The sequence below is a fragment of the Halichoerus grypus genome, chromosome 1 (assembly GCF_964656455.1).
Source record: "Halichoerus grypus chromosome 1, mHalGry1.hap1.1, whole genome shotgun sequence".
Classification (NCBI taxonomy): domain Eukaryota; kingdom Metazoa; phylum Chordata; class Mammalia; order Carnivora; family Phocidae; genus Halichoerus; species Halichoerus grypus.
In genome coordinates this window covers 45,027,199-45,049,243 of record NC_135712.1, presented here as the reverse complement: position 1 = coordinate 45,049,243, position 22,045 = coordinate 45,027,199, and the positions used below count along the sequence as shown (strand labels likewise).

The following is a 22,045-nucleotide window of genomic DNA, read 5'->3' as shown; positions in this document are numbered from 1 at the left end:
GATAAGTGTAGTCTTCCAAATGTCTTACTTGGAAGTAGTATGAAATATTTTCTGAATCTGTTACCAGTCAACTCTATGATCAAGGAATATTGTTTCATTTAGGCAGACAAATTTGGAACATTGGAATTGACATAAGGGAACCTTTTGTTTTTGTTTTAGTAAATGTATTTAACTAAAATGTAAGAAGTAATTATATGAATTATAAATCCTCTTTTAGGGAAATGACTACTTTCTCCATTTTTTGGAACAAACTAGTAAATCCCCCTAGGCTCAACCTTGATTCTTCCTTTCTTTAAGTGGCCCCTCTCTATGCTTGAGTTTCTCCAGCAGCCTTACACTTCCTCTCTAGACCTGTCTCCCCCCTGGGAATATCCCGGTATTTCTTGCATTGATACATACCCTATATTAAAGAAATCATTAAATCACAGAAACTGTAGCTAATGGAAGGCCCTTTTGTATACTTTCATCCCAGTGTAATGGAATACTTCAGTGATTAGGTTCATGAAATCGTGATAGAGTCGTGGAGGTGCTTTTGCTTTTTGTATTTATGGATTGCTGTGCCAAATACAATAGCATGTCTCATATAATATATGGCTATGCCAAAATGAAAACTGAACTTATTTCAAGAAAACCATGCCACTAATGTTTAGGGGAAAGGTCAATGCATTACTTTCAGGGCTAAGAATCCTGAAATAGCCATTGCATCTGAATGAAAAGGAGAAAAAAAATCATTGATGCCTTTGGTTGACATTTGTGATGAGTGGAAAATGACTAAATTCACTCACAGTGATTGATGTAACCTCATAAAAATGTCAATAAATTCACATCATTCTGTTGCTGTATCTCAATCATGAGTGGACTAAGTCGTTCCTACTTTTATTTCTCAGGCACAGGAAACACACTACTGTATTTCTTCATCCATTCCAAAGTTGGGACTGAGTGCTATAACATAGAAGACACAGACTAGGTAATGTAGAGGTACATAAAGATGAATTAATTGTGGTCCCACTTTCAAGTTGATTCTGGTCTATAGTAGAAAAAGACATGCATCTAAATAATTATAATGCAATTTAGTAAGTACCTAACATTTCAGAGGACAAGAACAGCTAAAAAATACGATTGCCATTCAGAGAAAGAAGAAACTACCAAAGTACAGAGAAGCACAATTATGACAAAAGCTGCCAATTTCATATAAACGTGACTGACATCAGAGAGTGTTCAAATTTAGAACTCGGCTTGATGTCTGAAAAATTAGGTTCCTTCTTCACCTTTTTCTTCTTTCTCTTCTTCCCTATCTTTTCCTTCCTTTCCCTTTTTTCTTACCATTTTCTTTCACCTACATGTACTTACTATTTATGCTCAGCACCACGCTAGGCACCACAATAAATAAGATAAAGACTGTCCTTAACAGATCATGGGCTCCCCAAAATGCCCATTCCAATACAAAGGATTTTGCCTTCTATTCAAAAGCAAATAAGTTTAAAATATATAGGAGGGGATATATATTAGAAATCCGGGAGGGAGATCAAGGGGAGAATGGAGTAGAGCTAGGATAGGAAATTAAGATTAAGTGGAGAAAATGAGGTAGCCAGTACACAGCTTAACCTTTTATTATCAGGAAATTAAGGGTCATCATAAACCAAATGAAATGGTCCAGAGAGATTCTGGCTGCTCAGAGAACATGAGTGTAGCTTTCGTATCTAAACAAAAAACTGAGGGGCCAAGGAGATAGAGAAGGCCTATTTCCTTGCTTTGCTCAGCACAGGGTCCAGCAAAATTATGGGGGTTTGAAGACCACAGATAAATGCATAAATGGCAGGATAGTTTTGTTCTACTGATGGGCAGTGGCTGGGCTGGGGAAGCCTCTACAAGGGCTGTGGCAGGTAGTGTGTAGGTAAAAGTGCGCCCCAATGGGTAAGAGAGATAAGAGAGGATGTTTGATATAAGCTGAGTCATCCCCTTATAAGGAGGGTTTGCTGACTGAGCTAAGGGTGAGAGGGGCAGGGGAGAGGGAGAATTTTCCATAAAGAGGGCCGAGTATGGTCAAATATGTGAAATAAGAAACGGCATGGTCTGTTTGGAGAAATTACTAATGGTTCACTGTTAACAAAATATAAATTAAAATGCAGAAAAGGGAGTAGATTAGGCTAAAGATATATTGTGATCAGGGGCCAATCATACAGAACCTTCAATTTCTATATTCTAAATTTCTAATTTTGTCCTCAGGGTGAAGGAAAGCCATTGAAGGATTTTAGGCAAAGAAGGAAACTAAAGAAAAAGAGTAAAAACAGTTTCATTTTAAAAAAACTAACTCAACAAGTGGTGATGAAATGGTCAATATGCAGAAGAAAAAAAAAAAAGAACCTTGGCCCATATTTCACATTTCATACAAAAATAAACTCAAAATGTATCATAGACTTACATGTAAAGTGCAAAGCTATAAAATTTCTAGAGGACAGAAGAGAAAATCCTTGTGACTTTGGGTTAGGTCAAGTTTTTCTTTCTTTCTTTTTTAAAAAGATTTTATTTATTTGAGAGAGGGAGTGCGTGCATGCTAGCCAGGAGGGAGAGGGGCAGAGGGAGAGGGACAAGCAGACTGAGTGCTGAGCCCAACAGGGGCTCAATCCCAGGACCCTGAGATCATGGTCTGAGCTGAAGGTAGATACTTAACCACTTAACCGACTGAGCCACTGAGGTGCACCTAGGTAGTTTTTTAGATATCACACCAGTAAGCATAATCCATAAAAACAATCATAGATATTACCAAAATCAAAAAGGCTTACTCTGTTAAAGACACTATTCATAGAATTAAAAAAGAAAAAAACAAGCTACAATCTAGAAAATTATCTACAAAAATCACATTTTTTTAAAAGATTTTATTTATTTATTTGAGAGAGAGAGAGTGTGTGTGTGAGAGAGAGAGCACAAGTAAGGGGAACTGCAGAGGGAGAGGGAGAAGCAGGCTCCCCGCTGAGCAGGGAGCCCCATGCTGGGGTTCAATCCCAGGACCCTGGAATCATAACCTGAGCCGAAGGCAGACAAATCACATTTCTCACAAAGAACTATATCTAGAAAATATTTTTTAAAACCTCAAAAACTCAACATTAAGGAAAAACTAACTCAATGGAAAAAATGGGTAAAAATCTGAAGACATACTTCACCAAGAAGAATTATATATGGATAGCAAATGAACATATGAAAAGATGATCAAAATTAATAGTCATTAGGGAATGCAAGTTAAAATGACAATAAGATACCAATATTGACTCACTAGAATGGCTAAATTTTTTTTTTTTAAGTTACAATACCAAGTATTGTCGATAGCACAGAACAACTGAAACCTATAACTACTAGTGGGAATGTAAAATGGTATACTCAGTTTGGAAAACATTTTGGTAGTTTCTTACAAAATTGAACACATATTTACCATACCATCTAGTCATTTCATATGTAACTATTTACCCAAGGGAAATGTAAATATATGTTCACACAAAAACCTGTGCATCGATGTTCAGAGCAGATTTAATTAATTAATTTTTAAAAAACATTTTATTTATTTGAGAGAGTAAGTGAGAAAGAGAGAGAGAGGGAGAACAAGCAGGGGGAGGGACAGAGAGAGAGGGAGGAGCAGACTCCCCACTAAGCAGGGAGTCCGATGTGGGGCTCAATCCCAGGACCCTGAGATCATGACCTGAGCCAAAGGCAGATGCTTGACTGACTGAGCCACCCAGGCGCCCCAGAGCAGTTTTATTAATAATCACCTAAACTGGAAGCAAACTAGATGTCCTTCAACCACTGAATGCATAACCAAACTATGGTACCTCCATACAAAGAAATACTGCTCAACAATAACAACAATAAACGTGAATGAATCTCAAGTGCCTTCTGTTACAAGAAAGAAGCCAGACTCAAAAGGCTTCATATCATATAATTCCATTTATAGAACATTCTGAAATATAACTCTTCCTGAAAGAACTATTCTGATTAAAAAATGTAGAAGAAATAGAGAAACAGAATAATCACTGTTAGAATACAATGTTAATAAATCTTGCAGACAAGATCTACTATGGATGATAAAATTAGTAGGAAAAAGTTTGAGGAGAACCAGGATATTTATATAGTGTAAATTATCTCCCCCCAAATATATATTAGTTACAAAAGGGGAAAAGTAACTTTATAGTAGATAATCTAGAAGACATCACCTTAACCAGGTGATCCATGTTAACATCCCAGGAAGGCATATGGACATCATGTTTTCCCCAATACAATGCACTAAGAAAAGTACATAACTTAGGTGATATGCCAGCCAAAAATGCATAACTGCAAATCAAATTATGGAAAAACAATAGACACACCCAGACTGAGGGACATTCTACAAAGTAACTGACTAGTGTTCTTGAAAAGTGTCAAGGTCATGAGACACAAGGAAAAACCGAAGAATTGTCACAGATTGGAAGATCCTGAGGAGATGTGATAAGTAAGTACAATGTGGGAGCTTGGATGGGATTCTGGAACAGATGAGGACAGTAAGTGAAAAGGCTGATAGAATCTGAATAAAATTCTGTGGTTTGGTAAATAGTTCTGTACTGATATTTATTTCTTGGCTTTGATAATAATCCTATGGTTATGTAAAATATTAGCATCAGGGGAAACTGAGTGAAGTTTTTATGGGAGCTATATAATTTTCACAACTTTTTCTGTAAGTATGAAATTATATCTAAGTGAAAATTGGAGAAAAGTCACAGTAACATATTCCAACAACAACAAAATAAGCATTAAAATATTCATCATGACATTAAATAAGAAGCTTGCTAGATTTCTATTCATGAAATTTATGGATTTTTTTTTTTAAAGATTTTGTTTATTTATTTGACAGAGAGAGACAGCGAGAGAGGGAACACAAGCAGGGAGAGTGGGAGAGGGAGAAGCTGGCTTCCCACCGAGCAGGGAGCCTGACATGGGGCTCAATCCCTGGACCCTGGGATCATGACCTGAGCCGAAGGCAGCCACTTAACCTACTGAGCCACTCAGGCGCCCCTGGATTTTTTTTATTAGAAGTCACATATGCAAGGAGCCCATAATCGTTTTCAGTGATAAAGACTTCTACTGGTCTTTATCCAGTCCTACATAAGACCATCAGGAACCTGGTGAAGGTTCCTGAGGCATGACTGATTGCCTGAACTTCCAGTCTGGCAGAATGGTTCTTATTCTCCTGAGTTCATGAATGCAAATTCACGTCTATCAGATAGATTTATCCATAGCCCTTCTCCAGTTCGGCATCATCAAACTTTTTACCAGAAAAAAATTGCATCATGAGTGATTTGGAAGGAATTTTTATTTTTGGAAATGAGTAAGGTTTCACTGTCTAGATAGTTCTATTCATTTGATTTTGAGGTATTAAAAGGCAACATGACGCATGCATAAACTTGTATTTATATTCCTTTTTTCTCTCCTAGTTCTTACAGTTTACAGTGTTATCTTCACATTGAGCAACCTGTTACTAGAATTTTTAACCTGTTATATCTTCTTATAGTCTACCCAATAATTAGGAGGCTAGTTAGGGAGAGGGGAGAGCCACAGGAAGGAGACATTAAGTTAGAGGCAGATCTAGTAAGGGGATTAGACTGGATGACCTTTAGAAAACCCAGGTACTTAAACATGGAAAGAACAAGAATAAATTCCTCCTGAATACAGACGAAGTATATTCTCTGTTGTAAATAGGGAGGTACACTCTGGCAGAATATAAGCTGGCGATCCCAATTAGCCCCAGTGCTGCTTGAACAGAGCGAGATACACAGGGCTACCAGAATGTGTCATCTTGTTCCTATTTGTTAGAGTCACACTTAGTTCATTTTCTGTTTATCAATATGTATACATAATAATTCTGAATGGCAAATACTTTGTAGTAAATATCCTGAGACTACATGGAGACTCCAGAAATTGCACAAGACTAATCTATCACTATTTTCAGTAACAGCAAATAGTAAATATTAAGGATGTTAGGAGAAGAGAGAAAATATAAAAACTCACGATTTCTTCTTTTTGTGCTGCCTCTCAGCCTTCCTTTTCCTTTGGGTTGCACCTCTTTCCACTTTCATTCTATCACCTTCCCCCCCACCCCATTCATTAACAGTGCTCTTCAGGGCAGCAGCTCTGTCATGAGCCTCAAGTTCTCTTGTGTCCTCACTGATACTCACAATCTTTCTAATTTTTCCTGATCAGGTTTCTTTCACACTTTCCTCAGGGGCTACTTCAAACATCCACCAATACCCCAGGACCTCTACCCATCTCTTCAGCATGTGATCTTGCCTCTTACATGATTGAAAAAAGGGAGGCTGGTAATCCCAGAGGTGTCTGGCCCTTCTAGGTACCCACGTCCTTTTCATATCATAGTTCTCTATATACCCATTTAGGGTCAGTTTGGTACATTTCTGTCCAGCTCTTCAGGGATTTGGAAGAGGAAGAGACACATGGGAGTAATGAGAGTAAGATTTAAGATGGCTTTGTCATTTAGCATGGATGTATTCTAGGATTTAGTAGACCAGTAAAGAATGAAACCAGAGAAGGGAGATGCATGGACCTGATCCAGGAGGACAGGCATTTTGGCTTTCTTATTCACTGTCAAATACCCAATGCTTATTAAAGTGCCTGGCACAGAGTGGTTAGGCACATAATAAATATTACTTGAATAATGAATAACATAGAAGGCTAAACATCTGGAATGTAAGTAAGAAACCAACACGATCTAATTTGCATTTTTAACCTATCGTCTGACTGCTGTGTGCACACACCTCATAGTCCACTGCAAGCTGACCATCCTCAGATATGCTATAATGGGCTGTGCCCTCCTAATTGCCTCATCCAATAGATGATTCTCAATCCTTATCATACTTGGTTTCCCAGCTCATTTTATTCTATGAATCTCTCCCCCATTCTTAGAAACCTGTTTTCTTCTATGTTGTTTCTTCTCTTTTGTAAGCTTCTCTTCTTCAAGTCTGTCTGTTAAGGATCGTTTTCCTCAACCTTCTAGGAAAGCTCGCCCTCCCTATAGTTTCAATTGCCAATCACTGCTCATCTGGGGACAAGTCTTTAATTTGCACCTGCAGCCCAGACATCCACCCAGGTTCCAGAGGCTTTCTGGAAGTCTTTAAACGTCCCAGGCATGTGAAACACAACATATCTAAACCAGAATTCATTATTTTCTCTCCAAATCTGTATTTCTCCAGAATTTGCTCTCCATCCCCTTACTTATGTTAAACCAGAAACTTGTGAGGCATCTGAAATTATCCCCATTCCTTTATTCTCCATGTATAATCAATCACTAAAGTCTCCCAATTTAGCCTCGGAAACAGCTCTTGACTCTATTCCCTTCTTCTTATCTTTACTTATCTATTTTCTCATTATTTTTCACTTGGATTACTACACTAGCCTTCTTACTGTTTTGCCTGCCTAGAGTTTTTTCTTTCAATATGTAATCCGTACTGTTATCACTTTGCTTCAGATGTTTTGGATGTCTGCAATATCCTGACTTCTTTCTTAGCCACAAGGGTTGAGAAGCTATTTCCTCAGCCTGGAAAACTCACCTACCAAATCTTGGCATGGCTTGATCTTTCACTTCATTCAGGTTTTTTTCCCTTTACCTAGAATTATATTCATATATTAATTTCTCTTGGTTTCGTCCAGTAGATAGAAGCTCTTTTTCAATACTGTATTACCAGTGCCTAAAAGAGTGGACATCCAATAAATATTCACTGAACAAGTGAATGAATACATTAATAGTAACTGTATCCAAAAGAACACACATCATACTGGGAAATACTGGCTTACTTATTTGTTGCTCCCAGTGGATTGACGCCAACAAGTGGGCTTCTCAAGGGCACTGAGTGCCTCTTTTCTTTTTTTTTTTTTTAAATGTTTTATTTATTTACTCATGAGAGTCAGAGAGACAGAGAGGCAGAGGCAGAGGGAGAGGCAGGCTCCCCGCCTAGCAGGGAGCCCGATGCGGGACTCGATCCCAGGACCCTGGGATCACGACCTGAGCCCAAGGCAGACGCTTAACCATCTGAGCCATCCAGGCGCCCTGAGTGCCTCTTTTCTATAGCTCTAGGTTTTAATCAGCAACAATGTCTAGCACCTGGTAGTACTCAGTAAATGTTTCTTGGAAAACAAAGCAAAACAAAACTCTCAACCTATCTTAGCTAGCAGAGAAGCTGAACTCCAGAGGTGGGGTAATAACCATCTAATTTATTTTTTTAGAATCAGATTTGCAGAATATTTATCCCTTCAATGTGTATTCCATATAGTTCCTTATAGGAAAAATTTTGCTTACAGGAAAAATTTTACCTACACTTTTCTCTTCACAGATTGTTAAAGATAAAACTTAATTGAAGGTACTTTTTGTTTCTTCCTGAACCTGTCTATCTTCTCTTTAGATCACTGAAACAAACCTGAAGTTATTAAAAAAAAAGTTAGAAGTGGGGTGATAAGTTATCACAGTAGAAATTTTCCTCACCAACATCTTGTGACTCTCTTCCTTTGGCAAAGGAACGGAACACAAAATATTAGGGATAGATGTGACCTTCAGTGTTTTCTAGTCCAATCTGCACTTTTCAGTCTTTTTGTGCAGAGGAAAAAAATTGAGGCCTAAAGACATTGAGTGACTTGCCCGAGACTCTGTAACAGGCAGGAGGATACACAACCTGGTGGAGAAGCAGGTATCATATTGGTGGCAACAGCAATAGTTAAAACCTTGGACAATGTATTACTTGACAAGTAGAATGTAATTGTGGGACCAGAGAGGCAGTTCTTGTGCATTTACTGTACAATGTATTTGACTGACGAATCTGCTCTCTGACTTAGAGCCTGTGTGGACCCACTAAAACTGACTGGAAGGAACTCACAATATTCTGGCATATTTAAAGAGGGTTTGGCAGGCCCAGCACTTCCTGTTGAGGCTTCCATACTGTCCCACAGAGTTGTTAGAGATGTCCAACAATGAAGTGATGTTTGGGAGTTTGTTTGCTATCCTGATTGGCTTCTACTACTCCTTTCTAGATCTATGATTTGTTAGAGATGTAGCTGTTCTATCTAAATTTAATTATCAGCTACTAAGCTGGGAGATGGGAACTTCATTAGTCCTCTCTTGTTTCTTCTATCGTCATGATTCAAACTGCCAGGCCCGGTCTTCTGGAGTGTGGTGACAGCACTGTATCGCTTCATTATCTAACCACAATTCTTATCTCTTTATAGAAGAGTAGCACTTTCTCTTTTGGTTATGTAATTAATGACACTGGTGTATACCTTACCAGTTACAAATTGCTACTATCCATGCTCCTAATGGCTACAAGTCTGTTCTCTAACTAATGGCTTCTATTTGCTTCTTGGAGAAAAAGTATGTGCTAAACATATGGTTTAGCTCAATTAATCTCTTTTTATATCAGTTTTATCTTAACAGGTTAATGAAATTGTGATGTGTATCAAATAAGTAGGTTCAACTTTTATCATACATATTTTTTATATCATACAGCTTTTCATCATTTAACTTTAAAGTTTAAAATAAAATTAAAGTTATACGCCTGAATATGAAAGAGCAAAAGTGTTCCCAAGAACTTTGTAATATGTATCTCTCAGAGATAAAACATATACATAAGATAAAAAGTATGCATATTAAGAATTTATAAAAGGATCTGATGAAGATTTTGATCTATAATTTTGCATTACTTTCAACTGAGAGTCTGTGTGTTTATTTCTCAGAATCCCAGGATACTCTACTAACATGACTGCATAAACCTATCCTGCATCTTTAGCTTTGTCAGTATTATCTTTTATGCAATATGGTAGTCCTTAGGGAGCATTAATTGCTAGCTATCTTTTAGCTACTTAAGGGCAATCTTGGAACAATTACCATGTATTTATGGGAATGAGGTATTCATTTATTTATTGCCTTTGTCTTAAAAATCTCATAGCACTGGAGTCAAGAAGATACAGTATAAATATGCCCACTTATCTTTGTGCGAATTACTCCTTTCTCCATCTCTAACACCCACCTCAGCAGTGGCACAACACCGTTATTTGGGGCTCACCTGTACAAGTTAAAACTGTAACGATGATTGCCACTCAAAAGCATATTGAGTCTGTCCTTTCTCAATGATCTTTTTTTATCTTTTCCTTCCATCCCTGCTGCCCCCACTTCTTTCTTTTTCTTGAAATGGAACAAGGGCCTTGACTTAGGGAGCATACAAATCTGGCTATGTGGAGGTCACTGGTCCACTTTTGAGACTAGATTGTCAGAGATGTGAAACAATCACTGTGTCAGCTGTTTGCATGTTTATGTGAAATAAACGGAGTATTTCAAACTGGCAGACAAGTGCCACCGACTATCTCATTAAACCTATTCAGCTGACTTAGGATAAATAAATCTTACTACTTCATAGGGCTATAAATCATTTTCCTTTTCATATACTTTTATGTATATATATGCATATAGAATATATGATGATATATGAATAAAACACATGGGAATATATGACAAAGTCACATAATGTTATTCATCAAAGAGAGAAAAAAAGATCTAATACCTTTCAACCTCTAAATTTATTGTTCAACACTTATTTCCAGATATTACATGCAAAAATACATGTAAGAAGACTTCAACATTATATTTAAGTTATTATTTTAAATGCTTTGGGAAGATTCATAACCCAACTTTAAAATTACATTTTTCCTTCCAGAGAGATATAAGACAGAAGGAATGACTTGAAAAGTTCATGCTAAATTAATGACAAGGAATTCAGAAAATATAAATGAAATAATTAACATGTTATTTCTTCTCTCTCTTTTAAATTATAGTCTTTGCTAGCTATTGTGGTATAGCTGGATCTTTCCAAATTTTATTTTATTTTATTTATTTATTTAATTTATTTATTTATTTTAAAAAGTAGTACTTTGATTTTATTCAGACTGTCGTTTATTTAATGTTATTTAATTCAGATAAGATAAAGATAATTAAAGTATAAAACTGATTGATTCATGTAGATATAGAAGAAAAAAAAAAAAAAAAAACACACACACACGCACACACACACCCCATGGGTTTTAGAGTCAAAAAGACCTCAGCCTGAATACCTGCCATGCTACTTACTATGGGTTAGAGGTCTTTCTGCCGGTTAATTAACCTGTCTGAGCTTCAGTGGATAATGATACAGTAGTTGCTGTGAAGATGAAATGGTAAACTATTTGTGTAAAGTGCCTGGCACATAGCACCAATAATGGCTACCATTTAATGTGGCTTATTATGACACATACTATGCTAAATGCTTTATACATTTACAAATTTAATCCTTACATTATTTCCTATGGAGTAGAATTATATTGGCCCTATTTTTATAGATGTGGAAGTAAAGGAGAGAGATGGTAAATAATTTACCTAAAGCTGCACAAGTCTTAAGCGGCAGGAGTAGATTTCTAACTTTTCAAAACTTTGTGGCTTAAAACAACAGTCATTTTATCTTCTCTCATAATCTTTATGGGTTGACTGGATTGAGCTGGGCAGTTTCTTTGCTCTATAAGATGTCAATGGCAGCTACAGCCATCTGGTGGTGGTGGTGGTGGTGGTGGTAGTGGGGAGAGGTTGCAATGTCTGAGATGGCTTATTGCAAGCCTGGCATTCAAGCTGTCTCAGGGGGCTCAGACAGAGCTGTGGACTAGACATTCTAGTTTTCCTCCTCTCTGCAATACTGCTTGAAGCCTCAGCATATGGACTGGCTTTGCTCAGTACTGGAGGCTGAGTTACAGGAACGAGTGTTGCAAGAGGACAGGATCCAAAGTGCAGACATGTAAGATGCTTCCACTTGCATCACACATGTTACTGTCCCATTAGCCAAGGCCAATCACGTGGACAAGCCCAGAATCAATGGAGAGAACAACAGAAGGGCCTAAATACTGGCAGGCCCCATTAAGGTCACTGAAGTAAAAGACCAGTTCAACAGCTGTCATCAAGAGAGAAGGAAGCAAACCATAAGAGACTTAACTATAGAGAACAAACTGAGGATTGATGGAGGGAGGGGGGTGGGGGATGGGCTAGATGGGGGATGGGTATTAAGGAGGGCACTTGTGATGAACACTGGGTGTTGTATGTAAGTGATGAATCACTGAATTCTACTCCTGAAACTAGTATTACACCATATGTTAAATAACTGGAATTTAAATAAAAACTTGAAATAAAAAAATGGATAACCATAAAAAGAAAAAAAAAGTACTCTTTTGTGTCTTTCAGACTATTGAGGCTGTCAATAATCTTCTGCTCCCCTTGGGCAGCATGTTGGTCAATGCCTTGTGAGAGGGACTTTGGAACACATAGTCAATTAATGTTTTTTGTAAGGCTTTTATACTTTCCTGCTTTCAAATATGACATGAAATTTCAATGTCATATAAATGGTTTTAAAAGAAATTTCAGTTTTATGAAAAAAAATGCTTCTCAAAGATTGAAATTATTTTTTATGAGTTTTTTCAATGCCATTCTCTGTTGGGTTTTATATGTTATAACTCATTAGTGAATAAAATAAGGAGAAACATAGTTAAGGTTTGTGTCCTATCATTATTCAAGTAAAAGTGATTGTATAGCAATCTATTTATTAGAGTATAAGATTAATTTTGTATTTTTAAGAAACTTCAAAGGAATGGCTTTGATCCCACTATTTCTGTAAAAACAGGATTTTTTTTCTTGAAGTTGTAATTCTTTTATCCATTTTATATAAATTAAAATAATTTAATTCTAATGGCATTTATGTAGATGGGTTCCATTATGTAGATGTAAAAATCTTACTTCAGATAAAGCATCTCTATTTGTATATGAGATTTTTGTCCAAACAGAAGTATTTTACCTTAATGACCCAAAATATTTAAACTGTTTCTTCTATTAATACTGAAATTTTAGCAGCTTTAGAAGTGAATAGCTTATAGAGATTAGAAAAAAATCTATAATACTTTACTTTTGATTCATTACTTCAAGTTAAATTAGCAAATGATTTATAGCTAATAAATACCATTTCAAAGCTGTTTGGTGACCAATGCAAACTCTGATAATGTCGTAGCCTAATATCAAGACTATGAGGGGTGATATCAGAGGATGATATCCAAACTAAGTTATCCCCTTAATGGCTATGGTACTGCTATTAAAGTTTTGTTTGTTTGTTTTTTAAGGAACTGAGATAGAGATATATAAAAGAAGTAATGAAGAAAATCAGTACTTACTTTTTGTGACAACACCTTCTAGTCGAATGATATTTGGGTGGTCAAACTGACCCATGATACTAGCTTCTCTTAGAAAATCTCTTCTTTGTCGATCCATGTGGCCACCTTTCAAAGTTTTGATGGCAACGGGGATCTCTCTTTTCCCTGGTGTCTTCAAACGCCCACTACAGACTTCTCCAAATTCTCCTTAAAATATGAACAAAAGCAGTTGTTTGTTTAAACAGAATACTTACATTCCAGAAGAACTGAATTGTCACATGTTACCATCTTTTTGTTTTTTAACATAATGAATGTTAAGGATGTCATTTCTACATGGAGTTTTCTTTCTTACAAATTAAATTTGTAATGACAATATGCTTGATCAGCATCATTTATAATGAATAACGGAATGCATTTTCCTATGGGGTAGGACAGGAACTACCATTCTATCTACCATAGATATCCCTGATCTGCAGAGAAATTATGACTAGCAGAATGGGTGATGCTAATGTAATTCTATAGAAAAGCAATCACTGCATAACATTTCCTGTTCCTGTTCTTAATACTGATATATGGGCCAAATATCTCTCTATTCAGGGAATCCATCAGGCATGTGTAGTGGATTTGACCCTGGAGGCCATATGCCTGAGCTTCACTACCATCAGAAATCAATGCATGGGTCAAGTGGTATATGAACATATTGAAATGACTACACTGAACTCAACTATAATAGGTGATTATACAAACTGAATTACAAGTCACGTGGCTGGAATACAGATATAGTAAGATGATCTATGGCTCAGCAATGGCTTCATTGGGCAGTAAGGAATAATAGCCAAATATTTATGATGAATTTACTACATATATATCCAGTGATAGAGGGCTGTGAGTTTCAAAGAAGTATAAGAGTTGGTCTCTGTTCTTAGGAGCTTATAGTTGAGTAGAATAGTTCAGCTGAACATAAATAAAACACTTAAGAACATAAGAACCAATCTCTGGGGGCGCCTGGGTGGCTCAGTCGTTAAGCGTCCACCTTCAGCTCAGGTCATGATCCCAGAGTCCTGGGATCGAGCCCCGCATCGTGCTCCCTGCTCTGCGGGGAAGCCTGCTTCTCCCTCTTCTACTCCCCCTGCTTGTGTTCCCTCTCTCGCTGTGTCTCTTCCTGTTAAATAAATAAATAAATAAAATCTTAAAAAAAAAAAAAAAAAAGAACCAATCTCTGCAAACGCTGTATTCTTTAAGTAAGAACAGTTGGATCTGGAAGACTTTTTGGAGCAGGTCAAACTTTTGCTGGACCTTGAGTGATGGGTGCTGTTTGGATATTCAAGAAAAGCAGTGACATTCCAGACAAGGAGTGAGAAAAGTGAAGACAAAGCTTCAAAGTTTGGAAGCCATATAGACACAAGGATCACTAGAGGGGTTATTGTGGGAAAGAAGGTTGGAATTTTTCTCAGTGCAAGGCAATAAGTTCAATAAAGCTTAAAATTCCAGACTTAGGTTTTCTGAGGCTAATTACCTGCATTTACTTAAGAGTATGATGCTTGATCACCAATTTATTAATCTGGAAAGTGAAGATAATAAAGTCTTCCATAATTCTATAATGTCCCTTCCTCATAAGGATATTGGGAAGATCAAAAGTGATGATATATGTAAAAGTCCTTATCAACTGTAAAGCGCTATTCATGTGCCTTAAGTTATATGAATCTTCGGAAGGTTCAAAGAAATGAAAATTAAACTATCCTCAATTGGTTTATTAGCTAGCAGGTCTGGCTAATAGTTCAATGCAATGTAAATTTAAGTGTAGAGGAGCAAATCAAATTTTTGCAGTACCATAGATTTCAGTTATCTGTATTTTCTTTGGACCAATTGATTATAGTCAACTTAATGTTGACTATACATCAATATTAACTACTTCTTGGTATAAATGCTAAGATATTGTTTAAGTAAAAACAAAAAACAAAAAAACAAAAACAACCTAGGAAGGAAACAAACCAAAATATTGCTTCCTAAATTATGTGCAAACATGTACATTAGAAATAAAAAGCAGTCTAACGAGAGGGTTTACTCTATACATGTTAAACCAACAATAAGCAAGCAGAAAACACAGACTACAGTGGGGTCCCTAAGTTCAGTGCATATGATATTGGAGTTTTACAAATCTTGCTTAATTTGACATCAAAACAAGAAAAATCTTTTTTACTTAATGATGCTCTCAACCTGTTGGGGGTTAAATGTTCTTATGCTCACAGGAAAAAGAAGCCATAGTTTTTCAATTTTGTTAGTAATGTTTCTTTTATTTTTCAAAAGATTTTCTCTCAGACATAAAAAATGGCAGTTGATGGAGATGTTCAACATTTTTCTATTGAGGCTCTGAACTTTGACAGAAAAGGTATGTATATAAATTTAAGTTAATGTCCGATTCACGCAGGCCTACTAAGATACTTGAAATTCCTTCTCAGATCACTGTGGTTTGTTATATGAGTATCTAGACAAGACAGATATTTTTCTTCTTTTTTTTCTTTTACTTTGACTTAATAAGTCTGCTAATAAATATAAAAACTTAGCAATATTTTAAAACTCCTCACCTGCCATGAGCCCATAATCCAAGTGATTTTCTGTTAACATTTCATAGTAATCCAAATAAGCTTTTGAATATAGTGAAATGAACAGAAAACTCTGTTGTTATTTGATCAAGACAGGCAGAGTGGTAATTTTCTTTGGTTTTCTGTTGTCTGAAATTCATGTATCCTATTATCACCACACAGGTATTTTCTTTATGTCAAACTGCACGATCAAGCTGTTATCACACTTATTTCAGTGACACTAAATATGGTTGCCTCAATTAAAGATCTGAGGCTCCTAGTGCATTCTTTAGGCAAAGTCCAAAAAATTCAGTTACAGAATGTATTAAAACCCTTATCTGTGGTAGACCTGGATGTATCAGACATATCAGACAGGAAAAAATATTTTAAATTAAATGCATAGTTTAAGATATTGCTAAAGACTGATCCATTATACAACTGTCCTTGCAGTAAGAATGGAGGCCCCGTACATAACCATAAATAAGATAAACCATTCCTCAATAAGATGTTTGGACATTTATATAATCCTGGTTAGTCCATGATTAACTTGTGACTATAGGAATATGGTGTTAACTACAGATTTTTTTCCTTTACCAATCATTGTCACCATCATTATTACACACGTAGCCCTTATACAGTGCTTACCATGAGTCAGGTCTAAAAACTAAATATATATTTTAACCTTGACAACAAACCTTTGAGGTAGGTACCATTATTATCTCCATTTTACAGTTGAAGAAGCTGAGATACATGAACTAAGTAACTTGTCTATGGTGACATAGCTAGAAAGTGTAGCTAAGTGACATAGCTAAAACTGTAATTTGAACCCAGGAAGTCTGGCTCCAGGGTCCATGCTTATAACCACTATTCTTTGTGGTCTGGGATGTTTATTATTATTAACATTTTGTTATTATGCTATAATAACAGTTAGTATTGGATTTTCCATATAAAGTCTACATAACCAAATTAAAGCTGTAGCGGAATGGTGGAGGTAGTGAGGGATGATCCATCCTGGAGGATTATCATCTCACAACCCCCTGGAGGCTTTCCAAAATTTTCTTCCCCTTGTCCAGAGATTCTGGTTCTCCCCTACCTCCAAACCCTTGAGAGTCACTGAAGCAAAGAGCCACACTCCCAGTGGCTTTTTAGAACATATCTCTCAGGTCTAATGAGATACTTCATTCTTCACATTTGCTATTTCCTTCTGAAGGAATGCTCTCCACAAATTGTCCCCCTCCCTCCTTGACTCCATCCTCCTCAGTCCCTCTCTATGTGGATGGCTTCTTATTAGCAGTGAAGGCCAAGATTCGAGGTCCCTCCTTCATAAAACTTTCTCTTATCAATCCATCTAATTTAAAACCCCACTACTATTAGTTCCTTCCCAAATGAGAAAGAAAAAAATTAGCAGCTCTACAATCAGAAGCTGGCCTCACTCTCAGAGCTGGGCTATGTTATTCTCCTATCACACACTATACCAGACTTGACAAGGTCACCCTGAGACCATGATAAAATGAGACAGAGCAAGGTCACTGCATAATTTTGCCTAAGCACAAAGGCAAGGTCACATGCCAAAATGCTAAATATGCCCTCCTCTCTTGGCTAAATGAGTAACTGCTGCTTCTTTACCAATTATAACCTTATCCTTGTTCTAGTCTCCTCTCCATGTAGATAAAATTCATTAAGATACTGTAGTATAAATCCTAAAATTAAGGCCCAATATTATGTGCTGCTTTAATATCTGGGGGAAACTGGGAAGGGCTCAAATAGCCTTCCCAAAGGCTCTCCCTCCCACTCTGCTCCCATATATAAGGTCCTCTAGCCAAACATCCCTCTTTATCAAATGGATCAGATATCATTCTTCCTTAACCCTGAATAGCAGGTTTCACTTTCCTGCCAGTCTGTGGAATGATTCAAACAAGCCAATCACATCTTCCTAAGGGAACCAGGGGGCACCTCATCTTAATGGTGCTACAAAGCTTGCCTTTCACAGGCCCCTGGTTATTTGCTAGGTTCCCAAGGGTAACCTCTAGGTGGCCCTGTGTGGTGTCTTCTTCCCCCCCTGGGCTGTGGGTACATATAATTAATAAATATCTACCAATCTCATCTGTCTAATGTAAGGTGTTGTGTGTTTGGCATCCCATGGCCCTTGGGTGAGAATGTCTATCTCATCAACAGGGTAAAGCACTGTTGGTGGGAATATAAATTAGTGCAGCCACTGTGGCAATCAGTATGGAGGCTCCTCAAAAATTAAAAAAAAAAATAGAAAAACTATACGATTCAGTAATTCTACTACTGGGTATTTACCCCCCCCCAATGAAAAAAGGATATTGAAGATATATCTACACTCCCATGTTCATTGCAGCATTATTCATAATAGCCAAGGTATGGAAGCAACCTAAGTGCCCACTGATAGGCAAACGGATAAGGAAGATGTAGTATATATACACAACCGAGTATCCAACAAATGGATAAAGAAGAGTGGCATATATACACAACAGATAAAGAAGATGTGGTATATATACACAACTCAGCCAATAAAAAGAATGAGATTTTGCCATTTGCAATAACATGGATGAACCTAGGGGGTATTATGCTAAGTGAAATAAGTCAGACAAATACCATATCATTTCACCTATGTGTGGAATCTAAAAAACAAAATAAATAAAGAAAAAAAGCAGAAACAGCCCTATAAATACAGAGAACTGGTGATTGCCAAAGGGGAGTGGGTGGCAAGATGGGCAAAAAGGGGTAAAGGAGAGTGGGAGGTTCAGGCTTCCAGCTATGGAATGAATAAGTCATGCGGATGAAAGGCACAGCATAGGGAATATAGTCAATGGTATAGTAACAGTGTTGCATCGTGACAGGTGGTAGTTACACTTGTGATGAATATAGCATAATGTATACAGTTGTTGAATCACTATGTTGTATAACTGAAACTAATGTAACATTGTGTGTCAACTATATGGGTCAATAAAAATGGAATAAAAATACTTAATATAAAGCCAAACACATACTCAATTACAGAATTGTTGCTGCTTTCTGACAGCATCTCATCTTAGAGCAAACTCCTGCTTCCTTAGATTGCCCACATCACCCAATCAAGGCCCAAGTCCTATAATAAGTTTCATCTAACATTCCCTTACTGACACACACTACAGTTCCACATGCTGTGTGTTTTCCCTTGCTGAAATGAACAATAAACCCAACTTTTTCAACTACAGTGTGTTCCTGGGATCTTTGCTTGAGAGTATTAGCATATTTACTGTATAGCACTTTTTAGCATATTTACTGTATAGCACTTTTGACTATTTGAAATTTCTTTGAAATTCATTTTTAACAATCTTATACATTTGGTATGTATTGCTCCATTTCAAAAATCTTCCCTTGACCAGGTCAACTATAATCTTAGTCAGGAAGGCATGGGCCTTGGCATCTCTATCTTTTGTTATATCCACAGTACCTAGGACATAATAAGCAACTCTTTAATATTTGTTGAATGAACAAAATGAATAAATGAGGGAGGAAAAACTCTAGACCCAAAGTTGGGATATCTTAGAGGACAGGGATTTTCCAATACGGTAACCTTTTTTTTTTTTTTTTTTTTAATTACATAGTCTCCTTTGCTTTCTTTTCATTATGTACAGTTAAGAGATGCCTCAATATCTTCTGTATTCAGGTTTTTTTTAAAATTAATTGTGCACAATTCTCTTTCCTTCCTGAGTGTGAAGGCAACAGGAAGAATATTTTTAAGTGTCATATAAAGAAAGTGTTAAAAAAGAAGAGGCATAGGGAAAAACATATAGCCAATTTTAAATTTAGTTCTAGAGGGATGTATTAGTCTCTTGAGGTCTTAAATTAAATTCCATTATTATTAATGTTATCAAAAGGGTCACCTACCCAATTGTATTCAAGGACTTGTGACTACTCTTGGATTTCTTCCCAACACATAGCACACCTTCTCCATGTGAAAGAGAACAACAATTTTTAGAAAATTTATAATTTCACACCAGTTGAAATGATATTTGATATTGAATGCTTCTGATTCAACTTCACAGAAAGATTCAAGACGATGCGAGATTTCTCATGTTTAACAAGACTTGTCAGTAGCAAGAGCTGATTAAGACATGGGAGAGGACAGGTTCTCAGAAATTAGGGCTTCTATGTCCACCTTCACCACTAATTTGTTTTGTGGTATTAGAGGAAGTCACATTATTTTTTCCTGCTTTAGTATCATTGGGGGAGAGGTCTAAATACCTAGCCCCTAGCTACTTTTTGAGAGATAAAGATTAATTTGTAAATACTTGCAAAGCTTTTTGAGTCCTAAAAAGTAACCACTGAATCTTTTCAAATTATGCTGGATCCACGGAAGATATGTTAAATATGTTATTCTAAGTATCTTTCATGGCGAGGCTCTTAAAGTCTAGGTCAGGAAACAGGATTTCTTTAAGACCTTCTTGAGAAGGAATTTTTTAATTTCCTCATCAAACAATGGGTAAGGAGTTTTTCAGTGAATGAATTAAGTAATGCATTATCCTATATTATCTCCTTTTTTCTACACCACATTCTAAATATGAGACAGCCTCTTTTTATTTCTGGGCAAGTTTTTTTTTAAATGACATAATTCCTTCAAATTTTTGTGATGGGAATATAATAAGAGGATGCAAGACAGTAAACTAGGAGCATTAAGAATGCAATCATTCCAGACGCCTGAAAAGTTGACTCATGACTTCAGTGCATTCATCTCTGTCCCCCACTCTAACATTTAGAGAGCTACACTGTATTTTAATGCTTTGTCTGTGCACTGAAGTGTTTCTCTACACTAACTTCCTAGTTGACGTGTCCTTTTGTTCATAATCAGCCTCCAATTTCACAGCCCCATCAGTTGTCAGGAGTGGCCAGTCTCTATGACCACAGGCATGTCTGCAGTGCCGCTTCGCATGCACTTTCCAAACGGTATTTGATGTTCATGCATGTACATTGTCTACTGGCAAACACGTCTACTGCTGTCAAACAAAGCCCTGTATTTGATAAAAATTTGTCTTTGTTTATTTACTTGAGGCAACAGGGGCCTTTCATTGTGTTACAGGGCATGCTTTTCAATAAAATTCTGCCTTTATTATTAGGACACATGGGAGTGAGTCAAGGGGCTGGCAACAACCTGACAAGAAAATATTACCTGACTGATTCATTAAGAAGAATTTGAAGTTGCTTGTTCGATAAACATACCTTCAAAAGGCTGAGTTGATTGCTCCTTGCTTCATGCTTCTCCATATCCTGGACCAACTATGATTCTAGTGCTAGTACCTCTTGGTTTCAGCTATTAACTCATTATGTTTTTCCGTACTAACTTTAAACATCCTAAAAGCAGAGACCATATATATTTTTTAATGTTTTTATATCTCATCTTTTATAATTTTTATTTTGTGTTTCAAAATTTACATGATATATTAATATGATAGTATTAATTGCAATGATTGGGTTCGGGGAAAAGGTTTAAACATTGCTAGGCATATCACACTAAAAACTAGTATTAAAAATAAATATTTACATGACAATATGCTTCTTGTAGCACCATGATGCATCTGAAATAGGGCAGGAGCGCCCAAAACTATGATATACTTCTACTCCAAATTCCAATGTGTGGAGTTTTTCCCACCACCACCAAGCAATTCTACACCAGCTGGGTGCCCTACAATTCAACTCAATTCTGACACTCTTGACATGAAGATAGCACCAGCTCCCACAGGTTAAGTGTTTAGTACTACAAGACTTCCCCCTTTCCCCCCATTTTATTTTTTTAATTTTTAATTTAAATTCAATTAATTAAAATATAATGTATTATTAGTTTCAGAAGTAGAGGTCAGTGATTCATCACTCTTATATAATATCCAGTGCTCATTATATCACCTGCCCTCCTTAATGTCCATCACCCAGTTACCCCATTTGCCAGCCCCTCATCCCCTCCAGCATTCCTGTTTGTTCCTATGATTAAGAGTCTCTTATGGTTTGTCTTCCTCTCTGATTTCATTTTAACTTTTTTCCTCTCTTCCCCCATGATCCTCTGTTTTCTTAAATTCCACATATGAGTTAGATCATATGATAATTGTCTTTCTCTGATTGAGTTATTTCACTTAGCATAATACCCTCTAGTTCCATCCATGTCGTTGCAAATGGCAAGATTTCATTTTTTTGATGGCTGAGTAGTATTGCATTGTGTGTGTACACACACACAC

General features: G+C 36.6%; 1 protein-coding gene across 8 annotated transcripts in view; it reads right to left on the bottom strand.

Annotated features, from left to right (window-relative positions):
• The window catches only part of EPHA6 (EPH receptor A6), an 815,440-nt gene that overhangs the window by 180,371 nt on the left and 613,024 nt on the right, over positions 1–22,045 (bottom strand). For all 8 annotated transcript variants that reach the window (XM_036070278.2, XM_036070279.2, XM_036070280.2 and 5 more), the window contains one exon: positions 13,252–13,437. In XM_036070278.2, coding sequence (XP_035926171.1) covers positions 13,252–13,437 — 186 coding nt within the window. The remainder of the gene's footprint in view (positions 1–13,251; positions 13,438–22,045) is intronic.